This window comes from Muscardinus avellanarius (assembly GCF_963383645.1).
Source record: "Muscardinus avellanarius genome assembly, chromosome: 18".
In the NCBI taxonomy this organism is placed as follows: Eukaryota; Metazoa; Chordata; class Mammalia; order Rodentia; family Gliridae; genus Muscardinus; species Muscardinus avellanarius.
The window spans coordinates 1,924,278-1,936,884 of record NC_137804.1 but is presented as its reverse complement, the minus strand read 5'-3'; the positions used below and the strand labels follow the sequence as shown (position 1 = coordinate 1,936,884).

Here is a 12,607-nt window from a genome sequence, read left to right as displayed (position 1 = left end):
CCTTTGTACAAGTTCATAATGGAAAACTGATTCAAACGAGAATCTAGGGAGAGAGGTGATCCTAAATAAGAAAAAATAAAATGCCGCTCAAATTGCACAAAGAATTGACCAGGAACAGAAAGAAAATCAAGTTCACATCTTTACATGCACACACACACACACACACACACACACACACACACACACGCACATGCACACCCTTACACGTATAAAATGATATGCAGAGCATGTTGGGGGGTAAACGCGCGTGTGTGATCTGAGATGCGTGATGCTCCCAGGCTGAGTCACATTCACCTTTTGATAACATTCTGATCTTGGGTTTTTCAGAGGTTTTATCTTTGTTTTTATCCTTTTCTCTTTCTTTTTCAGAGTCATCCTTCCTAGGCTTAGTCTCCTCTTGCAGGCTGGGGAAACTGGACAGCTTCAAATGAATCCATTCCTGTTGGGGAGAAAATATAATAATTTAGGGCACGATGGAATTATATCTGTCTGGTTTCCATTTTCAATCGAGGTTATTAAGTGCAGGAAAATGAAAGCCAGGTGTGGATTTCTTTTTCTTAAATGGTAAAAAAAAAAAAAAAAAAATTAAACCTGTCAGAAAAATAATTGCCCTTTAAGGTGAACTGAACTTCAGAAGTCAACGTGAGGTCACAAGAAACATCTAGTACTAAAACTTTGCCTCATGAATATTAACCTGAACCAAGTTAAATTCCTGTAGATTGGAGCTCTTATTTTCTCTACAGGTTTATTTTTAACTACCTAGGAAAATTCCCTTATCAGTAAGCTGACATCAGAGTCACTCTCATGTTTAAGAAAAAAAAAAAAAGGGTTTCCGTAGTTCTTCTTTTATAGCTCCTTATAAGGAGAAACTGGCACAAACACAGACAGACAGATTTCATGAATGATAATTACAGATTGAACAGACATAAAGAAAGCCCCGATAGCCAATTTACTATAAAAAGTCTATTTAGAACAGTGCTTTCTACTATGAAGAAATACACTATAGGATTACAGGAATCCAGGTATGGATTAGTATAATTGTTTATACACTCCATTAATAAGCGATTATAATCTCTATTTACAATAATCATTGCCTTCTAGAAAATACACCAGGTAGAATTCTATTTTTCATAAATTATATAACAGTACTTGATTTTTTTAAATTTAGTATCTGTTAGCCCTTTTCAAAACTTAAGATTCTCCTGACTCTTTCTAAGATTGACCCCTTGCAGTCTGGGAGCTTGATATCCTCTTATATTTATTTATTTTGTGCGGAAAACAGATCGTTTTATATCAATTCACTATATAGCAGGCATTTATTTGATAGTGTGTTCACTGCTTTGAAGAAGAATGAGCCAAATTATGTTTTTTACAAGTTTTTTTTTAAAAAAAACTTCTGTTATGATTAAAACCATGACAGATTAGCCACTAGTTCTTATGTAAGAGATCACGTGGTAAGGAAGCTTTCCTTCAGCGATGACATTAAAATTTACGATGTGGGAGAAAAAAATATCTCCAGTGACTAATAGTGTCTCTCACAGTAAACTCAGCCAGTGCTTGCTTTACATGTGACAAAGTGTTGCCTGTACCTCCTCACAGGGTCTCTAACCCGGGATTCATAATGGTTCTTGGCAAATCTGGCTAATCTAAAGACCACAGACCCAAACTTCTCTGGAGCCAAATCTCTTTTGTTGGGAGGAGATTTATCGTGAACTTCTGGCTAAAATAAATTGCTACCATTGGGGGTAAAATTACATAGATGATGAAATAAAGCAGGTTCTCATGAGAAGTATTTATCCCAACTGGGTCTTCTGATTTCCACATGTTTATTGTGGGGATGGGACATATGCTACAGATGTAAAAGTGAGTGTATAATTTTGGCTAATTTGACTATATCACGCGATTGGAGTCATGTATGTCTTACTCTGCAAAGGCTTGAAGGGATCCTAGGGTTGTGATATGTTTCTACGTGATCAGGCAAACACTGGGATGTTTCTGGCTAAGAAGACATGGCTGAGAGCCGTGATAGGGAAGAATAAATTTGTGATTTGATGGGGGGGGCTGTGAGTATCCGGGCCATGAAAGTGGTCTCATTGCTTCTTCAAAACCAATTTAACCGTCCAGCCTCTCTAAGTTTGAATTTAAAGTCAAAGAGGCTTAGAAACTTATTAGAAATGCATGAGCAGAGGCTAAAGGATTTTGCTACCAAAAAAAGTAAATAAATAGAAGTGCAAACTGATGCCACATGTTGACAAATACTATACTCAGAGAAAAAAGAGCTGGTTTTCTTTCTATACATAAATACACATTATGGTGTTGAAAGAACACACAAAAGTGCTTTAGAGTTGGTAAAAAACAATCTGTTATTTTTTAATATTTTTATTGATAGACTCAATAATAAAATACAAGTGTTAATAAATACATTGGTACAGGATAAGTTGATATCCAACAACAGTAAAAGGATGATTCAAGTTGCAGTAATACACTGGTCGGTAAATAGTATGACATCAGAAAAGCAAACCTCTTTTAACTTAAGGACAGACTGAACCATCAGGTATGGGTCTGAGGTCAAGTAATACAGGTAGCAAGAGGTTTTCCCACACAGGAAAATGAAGGCAGTTTTCCAAAAACTGGCAATATACAAACATTGGGGAAGCGATACAATCCATATACCGTATACTTCTGCCATGTGTCTCTGGGGTTCAGTCCATACATGTCCCAAGTGCGGGTGAGATCTAATGAAGGCATTGCATATTAGCTCAAGGATCTGCTTTTTACTCCCTAAAAATCTAGCACGGCCACTTGCTTCTACATGTGTCTGGGTTATTTTCTATCAGCCCCCTGTCCTCGCCACTCCACAGCTAGCCAAAGAAAAGCTTGCAGGCTTTAATTCTCTCCTACGAAGCTTATCTTGCTTTCTGAGCTTAAAACCAGCAGGACCAAAGCACCTTTGGCATCTTATTTCTCTGCACTAATTACATGGAGAAATTAGACTTAGGTCTGGGATGGGCACTTTGATACAGACGATCTCTTAAAAAGTGTCTTCTTGGCGCTCTGGGTTCGAAACCCCGTTCCAAAAAGACAAAAAAAAAAAAAAAAAAAGAACCTCTTTTTTTAAAAAAAAACTGTCTTCCTGTTTTGCCCAATAGAACAAAACGCAGATCGAGTCTATTGAGGCTTTCCTCTGCCTGGCCTTAGGAGCGTGTGGGGAACAGGGGCATTACTTATTCCCAGGGTCTGTCATTCGGCCGAGTCTCCCAGTATATGGTGTGCAGTACATTACCAGCCATCAATCAACATTTAATAATACAGGCCGTGATATTCACATGATTTCCCCCTCTTCCATCTCCATTAAAAATAGCACAAATAAAATGCTGAAGAAAAGCCACACTCTTCTCAGAGCCCAAGTCAAAGAAAGCGGATGTATGAAACACAGTAATGGCTACTGAGTGATAGCCTGCTCGTGCCTTGTGACAGGAGGCATGTTAAGAAAACGAGGCTAGAAATAAAAATACTCTTAGGACAAAAGTCTCTAGAAGGAATTTATTTTTTGGTCCTTTTATAGAAAGTGCTCTCAATGAATGCGGTCTGTAGCGATGAAGAGGATTTTGAGTATTCTGAGAACGTGAAAAGAGAAAGAGAAAAACCAAACCAAACCCCCAAAAATGATATCTCCATCAACTCCCCTCCCCTGGGTGAGATAAATCAATGCCTTTTTTTTTTAATCTTACTGCTCTCAGTCTCTTAGAAAATGAGCAAAATTTCAGCAGCAAGACATTTTTTTTTAATAAAATCAAATGTGCTACCCCAAAGGCAAACAAAAATAAATATGATATGACATTTTTCCGTTTGGTCAGGGAAGAGCTGGGAGGAAATTTACGTTTTTTTTTTTTTTTTTTAAGAGCCCTATCAGCTTTCTGTAAGGGGCGAACATAAAGGTAAGGATATGCAGAGATGTATTAATAATAATAACTTAATCACACTGATTCAGATTCATTTCCAGATCATTTTTGTAAGATTGAGAAACCTCCACCAAAATCCGTAATGGGACCTCTCCAGTGTTCAGTGCACCTTAGTCACTATTCCTTAAGTCCGTATGAGCTAACAGTTGTGTTTCTTATAGGCAAGTGCATTTAGGGGGGCTGAGAGGTAAATGTCTCCTGAAAGGTCAGAGACGGGATACTTGGGGCCATATTTGGTTCAGTCTTATCAAGAGAGAGCCTTTGAGGAAACTCAGCACGACGGTGCTGACTTTTTATATTTAAGTTTTAATCTAAATTCTTTTGAATTCCTTTCCATTTGCAGTTTTCAGAGCGTCTGGAAAAAAAACAAACGTGATACCTTGTAATAAGCTTTTAAACTCTTTCGGGATGTCTCAGACACAGAGAGACGGTAGCAGAAAAACAATTTCTTTCTTCCATGATGTTCTTCTCCCCCAGAAGGCTGCTGAAGGCTAAGTCAGTGGTCGTGCACACAAACACAAGGCCAACTCATGCAGTCTGTGATAAGGACAAGGGGATGTACCTGATCCTGCAGGTTTTCGCCTCCTGGCCTGGCGGATGGCTCCTCACAGACAGCAAGGCTGCGAGTCAGTTTCCCTTTGCCTGCTCCTGACTAGGGGAGGAAGGGGGTCGGGAGAAGAGGAAAAGGAGGGGAAAACAAACAAACAAACAAACAAAACAAATAGAAAGCATTCTCAGGCTGTCAGATCATCTCCACATCCACCGGATATTCCCAAATCAGAGTTTCAAAACCAAGCTTCAAGTCTGTGGCTCAGAATCACCTGCATGGGGGCCAAGTGTTAGACCTTTGTGCTGACGGGGATGAGGTGGAGGATAATACCAGCAGCTGGACCTTACCTAATGACGCCCACCTCATTGCAAACAATGAGGAAAGTACACTGCGACCACTTGATTAAATGTTGGGAGGGGGAAAAAAGCTGACAAGATTGACTTCCCCTGAAACCAGTGTTGGAAGGGACGTGATGGAGAAGATGCTTAAAGGAATGAAGGACAAGCACCAAACAGCAGTGCCTGTTTATTTCAAGGCAGAGATCAGTTGATGAGACCCAGCGCCAACTCTGAATTTCATTTTAAATAATAACAAAACAAGCGGCCATTTGATAAAGCACCATCAACTCTCCAAGTGTGTGAAGGTAAGGGATCTAACTATTAATTTGCAGTTGTTCAAACTGGAAATACTCTCGTTTAAAAGCATAGGAGCAAGCAAGCAAGAGGGGCAGGAAACAATCCTATTAAAAGCAGACAGCACCAACCAAGACCCACCAAAGAATCTGCACAGGACCCTCTGAGCTACTGGCTAATCCGTTAAAACCCATGTAAAATATACCATTTCTATCGGCGGTATTGGGTCCATGGAGGATCTCAAGAACCCTACCTTGGATTTTCTTCTCTCTTGGTTCTGGGCTGCCAGCCGCCTCTGTATGTTAGAAACAAATAAAACACACAGTAAATTGACAACAGAGAGAGAGAGAGAAAGAGAGATCAACAAGGGGATTACTCCTCCTGCCCTAGCTCCCCCAAACCTTTTAACTCTTAGCATCCTCTCTCCTTACAGCAAATTCAAAGGAAAAGAAATCCCAGATTTTAAGCATTTTGACCATGAAGTGGTTATCTGTCTTGGTTTTATATTGGCATATAAAGAGAGTTACCACTTTGGGAGTTTCGTTAAAAGAAAATCAGTACTTCCATCTCATTCACAAATTCCCTGCATCCCTTCTGACAAATCGCTCTCCCTTGCAAATCATGGTGTATTTAATCCTAACACCTTCCGTGCCCTTCGGTCACTTCCAACCTCCCTTCCCACTCAAGGGCTCTCAGTCTTAGCTGTTTAATGATCAGACTGAACCTTATCTTGCCTGGGAAGCCCAGCAAAGCTCACTTCCTTGACTTTCCTTAGCTGCGAGTTGAATCTTCACCTTCCCACCGACTAGCAAGTTCATTTTTAAACTCAGAGAGCCTAAAGCTGCCTCTGGCAAGGCCCTACAGATATCTCAGAGTGGTCTCGCAGTTTGTACTGGGAGGCTAAGTGGCTGTGTGCCAGTTCAGTAATCAAATACACTCCTTAGAGAGATTTCCCTTCCAAAGGCATTGTAGAGCAGGGTTCTGTCAGGAAAAACACAGTCACAAATAATTGAGGCAGGGGAGAATCAGAGTTAAAGGTTTCTTATCTTAGTGGAATAACTAATAGAATCCCCCCTAAAAGAAACAAATATTTAAAGTATTCTAGAATTAGAGGGAAGGAACAGGGCAGAGCAGGAGGAGATGAGGGTCATTCCCGACTCACCTGGAGTTCCAATTTCTCTTCTTCGTCCAGACTTTCTGACTTAACGATGCCATTCTCAGGAGCGGCTGTGTCCTGCTCGGTCCTTCCTTCCTCCACTATGGCCTGGCTCAGGTCTCCTTGCTCAGACATTCTCCCAGATACAAATTAAAATAACAAGGTTCTGTGCTCTGGAGAGTCAAAGATATCAGAACACAAAGTCAGTGCAGGTAAAGGGCTCACTGCTTCTCTGGAGGCAGCTCATTTTCTCTCCCCCGTCTTCAAGTTACACGAGCACCTCAGGCATTCCCCTCTGTTTTATACAAAAAAGGAGAATAAGACGAGATTAAGTACCCAATGCATACACAAGAGGCAGACGCAGCCGCCCCGTCTACACCCCTCCACGCACACCCGAGCACACCCATGAATACACCTGGCCATCAAGATGGAGCAACCAGTCTTAACTGGAGACGCAAAATCCCCCCACCAGAAAGCAGATAGAGAAAATGACAACTGTCTCGAGCTCCTGAGCAGACGACCCTCAGCTTCTGAGTCAAAAGGGGAAATTGATGTTCTGCAGCTTCTCTGAGATGCCTCAAAAAGTAATTTTTAAGTTTCAAACATAGACACAATTCCCTAGGTACAGAAAAAAAAAATACAGAACACTCTATGAGGGGTAAAATTCAACTGAAGTGGTAATAATTCAGTATAAACATGGGATCTGATTTTGGCAATAAACCTTTCAGGGTCAATATTTCCAGGCTTCAAACTGACAGCTACATTATTAAAAGCATAAGCCCTCTCCCAAGCTCCCGTCAATTGCTGGTGCTGCAAGATCGTGGGGACAGAAGTGGTTGGCAGCCAGCTGTAATGAAGCTGCCCGGCTGAGCTCTGCTACTGCAGGCTACAGCAGCCTGCTGTCCACACGCTGGGAATGGCTTGGCCAGGTTGGAGCCCACTCTCGTTTCTCCATCCCTGTTTCCAGAAGACCCCCAATACTCCCCCTTCTGATGGGCTGCCAAGTGAGCCTACGAAGAATTTACTCCTTATTTCCTTTTCATTTTCTAAGCGATGACCAAGAAAGGAAGAAAAAGAGGAAAAAGGAAAGAAGGAAGAAAGGGCAAAAGAAAGAGAGGGATGAAGGAAGGATGGAATGGTAGAAGAAAAAAGGAGAGAGAAAAGGAAAAGGAAGGAAAAAGGAAAGAAGAGAGGAAGGAAGGAAGAGAGAGGAAGGAGGGAATAAAAAAGGAGAGAGAGAGAGAGAGAGAGAGAGAGAGAGAAAGGCTACAGTCTAGAAAGTTAGTTCTTTCACAGTATTCCCAAGCAGTGACTGTCCCACTCTTTGCCTTTACAACGACAACTATTATTGGAAGAAAATCAATGTTATAATACATTTCTTTGAGACTCTTTAATTACCATTTACTAATACAGTAACTCCCCCTCCACCAAACTGGATACAGAAAGCATGAGAAAAATCTCTTCCACAGCAATTTTCATTGCAAATCTGCTCAGCTCTACCATGACAGAACAGATGGCTAGTCACGGTATTTGGAAAATACCCAGGCAAAGGATTGTGGGAATGTAAAAGGAAAAGGAAAAGTTTTCTTAAAGGACCGCAGTTTGAATCTCTGAGTGACGCATGGTCAGCGCTTTTAAGATTGGGGTGGGGGTAATTCCACCACATGTTGAAAGATTGCATATATATATATATATATATATATATATATATATATATATATATATTTTTTAAACTGGCTTTCAGCCTGTGTGATTGACAAAATTAAAAGTTCTGTTTCCCAGTGCCAAAAAGAACACTTTGTGTGTATTGGGGCGGGGGGGGGGTGGTGGAAGGACTTCTGTTACTCTCACTGGATTTTTCAGAGCATATCAAATAAAAGAAAAAAAAATGGGGTGAACACTAGAGCTCCCATCCTCCAAACTAAAAGCAAATCGTGTCCCTGACACTGATCCTGTGCACAGTGGTTAAGGCGGGTGAGCCGTCCTATGCATAGAGGCACACTTAGGTAAACAATAGTAGAATGCGGATGCCGTGGCAGCTAGACCTTTACCTTTTGCGCAGAATTCCCGCTGCTGTAGGTCGTGGCGACTTACAAGCGGCTTCTGTCGTCCTACACCGAGAAAATCCACACAAGTGATCAGAGACAACTGGAGTCCCATGTCCCCATTAATAGTTCGGAAGGCCCATCGCCACGCGGTTCCCTTACACAGCGAGACTCATCGTCCACGTCAACCTGCAGAAAGACGAAAAGTAAATAGTAATCATGGCCCTGGTGGCGGTGGGGCGAAAGATAAAATAAGTAGGACTGGGTTTTCTAACACTAGTGACCAGCTTCCAGCGAATCAGGTTCACAGCTTGCTCCGGCTCCACCTGTCTCAAGCTGCCTGCCTTCTTGTCTAATGAACGCTACAGCCGGCTGTTCAAGTGAGCGCGGCACCCACGCACCGAGCTAAAATTAACAACTGCATTCTGCACCGAAGATTACTCACTTCAATTTTAACCTTTTTTAGTGAAATCTCGCACTTTGTATTAAAAAAAAAAACACAAAAAACACAAGCTTGTGTGTTTGCCTCAATGAGAGGCAGGAATATCAACTCGAAGCCAACGGTCTTGCCTGCCTTTTTAACCAGGGGCTTGGTCTTGATGATAGATTAGGAGGAGATATTTTAATTCTGCATGTGACTCCTTTCTTTGTGAAAGTTACCTAGATGAAGAAGATGTAAAGGTTCTTGATTGAAGGAAGCGTTCTTTATAAAGATTTTTTTTTTAAAGGAAAGAAAAAAAGAAAACTTTCCTAATGATCCAGGTGAGAGAACTCTTTATACTCCTTACAGCTGGGGAAGAATTGTTAATATACTTGTCATCGCATGCCGAATGCCATCTCTCCGCACCCGTCCCTCTCCAACAGGATTGCTCTGCCGCCGCCAGCTGGGCATTTTGTTTGACAGCAAAGAAACACTGTCAGAAGGATTCGACAGATCTGCAAACTCTGAGCCTGTTGAAAACAATCCACGCTATAATGTGCACTTTCTCATTTCTTGAGACTCCTCCAGGATTAGCGGCAAAGACAGCTTAAATATAAACACAGAGATGGGTTCCTAATAACATTTGCCAAAGCCAGGATAGGTGCACACCGGGTGCACACCGGTGAACTCCAAGAGCAACTCTTTGGGGAAAGTATCCCGTCAATGCAAATGCTACGTGCCTGCCTGCATCGCGGTTGTTTGGTCTGAAGGCTGGCAACCCTCTCTTTCTCCTTTTCATCCACTCCCCACAAGTTTAAATGAGTACAGCTGGCTCCTCGCAGGATTTTACTGTGGCTATGTTAACAACATATCTGATTACAGAGCCCTTTCTGGTACGAGAGAAAAACAGCTGTCAAAAATACAATCCTTTCTACAGGATTTATTCAGATGGCTAATCTAGCTTGAAAATTTGCACCTTTAGTCATTAGAAATCATATAGTCATCGAAAGATAAGCAAACATGCACTTACAACAAAGTGAAAAAATAAGATTATTATTTTTTTCAATCTTGACCGCTTTTACCGTGGTGCTGATACTCAGGATTAAATACAAGTCACCAGGTCTCAGAATTATGATCTAATTGACTAACCAGCCCATTATCCATTTCTTTTAATAAATAAGCATCACTGATAGATGGTACTACCAAATGCTTTGTGGGTACTCTTTTCCTTTACCTCTAGTGGAATGAAGTTACCAACGTTCAGGACGGCCCTTTTCCTGACTCTCAGATTTGGACAGTGGCTTTTAGTCCAGCAGATCAATGGCAAAGCAGTTTCAAATCTGGGCCTGAGATACATTATTCCAGCGTCAGTAGGAGGATGCAAGATATAGTTCTTTCCATGAAGGAAGAAAGAACAAACTCATATTCACGTAACTAACTCACAGGACTCACAGACTGGATGTGTGTGTGTGTGTGTGTGTGTGTGTGTGTGTGTGTGTGTATGTGCGCGCGCGCACGCGCACATAATTACCAGGACACATTTTGAAATAGCACTAAGCTCTAAAGTCAGCGAGGTATTATTCTTGCATGCCTGAATCATAAAGTCATCATCCACCAAGATAAAAGAGAATCTGGGCATATGGGAGTGAGCAGAGAGGAGCATATGGATCACAAATATTTTTGTAACTGATTAAAATTGTTCTCTTTGCGAAGGATGCGGTGCCAGGAAATCAGCCCTACACCAGCTCTCTCTTCGCCAAACTCACCCCACTCTTCCACCGCCATTTCATCCTGATCTGTTCCAACTTCTCTGGTTTGCACAAAGGACCCAAACTACATTTAACAGATTTTTTTTTTCCTGCAACCATTTGTTCATCAATATTCTGACCACATTTTAATTTTTTATAGTTGGGAAGATAAAGATAAAAAGAGATGGAAATCACTAGACACTCATACTCAAAATAAAAGTAACGGCAGCTCGTTAGAGGAAGTGGCCTTTTAGCCATGATTTTAGAGGTATTCTTTTGTAAAGGCCACAGATGGTTTGCAAAACCAGCCATAGGAACTTGATCGGCGGTGCTAGAGCTATTCACAACGAAGAAAGTGAGTAAAGCCATCATCATTTTATATGATATTTATACTTTTTATTTCTTAAGCTTGCTTTAGACCTGAAAATAATACCAACTAGGATTGTGGGGATTAGAAGAAGAAAAGAAAAGAAAGACATAATACAAAGTGCCAAATATTCTGCCTTTCATCATCACCCACAAATTACATATATGCGTCTTAATGATGATTATGTGACTGTGTTACCCATATACGTCACTGCGCCACCCAATAAACAAACAGAGATCAGTTCTTTATTCATATCCCAGAAGGATTTAGTTCTCAGGGCATATCTAGGTGGGAAATTAAAGTTGAATTCTATTTGCAAGTTGTGACCATCATTTTCTTAGTCACTTTCTGAATAAAACCTAGATTAAAAATTAACACAGAGATGACTAATTTTATCCCAAGTCAGTATAGGTACTTTTTGACAAAGCAACACAGTCAGAATTTACTTATTTGGGCAATTAAAATGTTTCTCCCATTAGTACTCTTCCGTTTCTTTTTAAGCTCATCATAGTTCTGCAAATGAAACCTACTTTCTTATCACAATGGCAACAGTGACTGGTTAATTTTCCATTTAAGGCATATGAAAATATTGTAAAACTATATAACCAAAATATGACCCATTCTCAAAACAGTTATTTAGCTAGTGAAAGCCTAAAAAATTAGGAACATCTAAAATTAAATTTAAAAACAGTAAAAAAAAAGGAAATTAGAATGTAATTCCCACAGAAATTAGAGCAACCACAGCCCAAGTAGAGTGTATGGATCCTATCTTTAGAAAGTCTAAACTTTTCCCAAGGTGACAAGAACATCCACATGATATTTTCACATAAATAAACTTCCTAAAGAAAGTTTTATCCTTCAATACATGTATCAGATACATTAGACCACAGTTTAAGTGAACTCTACTGTTTAACTAAACTTCTTGTCAACCCAATACACAGATATTCTGTATGATTCTTGAGTCATCCTGCAAATAACAAAATCATCAGAGAACAATTTTGGAGGAAGATCTAGGAGAAAAAAAAACCTCAATTATGAAAAAAATGTTGGGCTTAAATGTTCATATAGGAATTTCAATGGTAAAGCAATTGCCTGGCATGCATGGGGCCCTGGTTCCCATCCCCAGTACTGCAAAAATAAAATTTAAGTTTAAAAAAGAAGAAAGGAGCCGGGCCTGGTGGCGCACGCTTGTAATCCCCGCACTTGGGAGGTGGAGACAGGAGGATCTTGCAGGTTCAAAGCCAGCTGCGCTGGCTTAAGAGACCCTGTTTCCAAATAAAAAAGTATAAAAATAGGTCTGGGAGTGTAGCCCGGAGGTAGAAGAGTTTCCAGGAACCCCAGTACCACCAAAAGAAAAGGAAAAAGAAGGAGAATGAGGAGGAGGAGGAGGAGGAGGAGGAGGAGGAGGAGGAGGAGGAGGAGGAGGAGGAAGAGGAGGAGGAGAAGGAGGAGAAGGAGAAGGAGAAGGAGAAGAAGAAAGAAGGAGGAGAAACGGAGAGATAGAGGAGAAGGAAAGAAGAAAGAAAATAAGAAAAGGAATGTTCATATAAGAATTGTTTATCTAAGGATTTTAGAGAATTGAAGTATTTTATGTAACTATTCTTGTTTGCGTTTTAGCTAAGAGCAGAGGAGTTTGAAATCATAGCGTAGGTCATATAGAAAATTTCACTTTTCTTCTTTAATTATAACAACCCGGATATTAAATAACCTAGGTCAACATTTAGCA

The 12,607-nt window shown here is 40.6% G+C and overlaps 1 protein-coding gene across 21 annotated transcripts in view; it reads right to left on the bottom strand.

Moving 5' to 3' along the window:
• ARPP21 (cAMP regulated phosphoprotein 21) overlaps positions 1-6,435 on the bottom strand; it is a gene marked incomplete at its 5' end in the record, with an annotated part of 116,003 nt that extends 109,568 nt beyond the window's left edge. For 20 of the 21 annotated variants that reach the window (XM_080714979.1, XM_080714990.1, XM_080714996.1 and 17 more), the window contains 4 exons: positions 295-439; positions 4,525-4,614; positions 5,398-5,439; positions 6,307-6,435. In XM_080714979.1, the coding sequence (XP_080571105.1) occupies positions 295-439; positions 4,525-4,614; positions 5,398-5,439; positions 6,307-6,435 (406 nt within the window). The remainder of the gene's footprint in view (positions 1-294; positions 440-4,524; positions 4,615-5,397; positions 5,440-6,306) is intronic. The other variant, XM_080714986.1, reaches the window with a different exon arrangement.
• Positions 6,436-12,607: the final 6,172 nt, after the last annotated feature.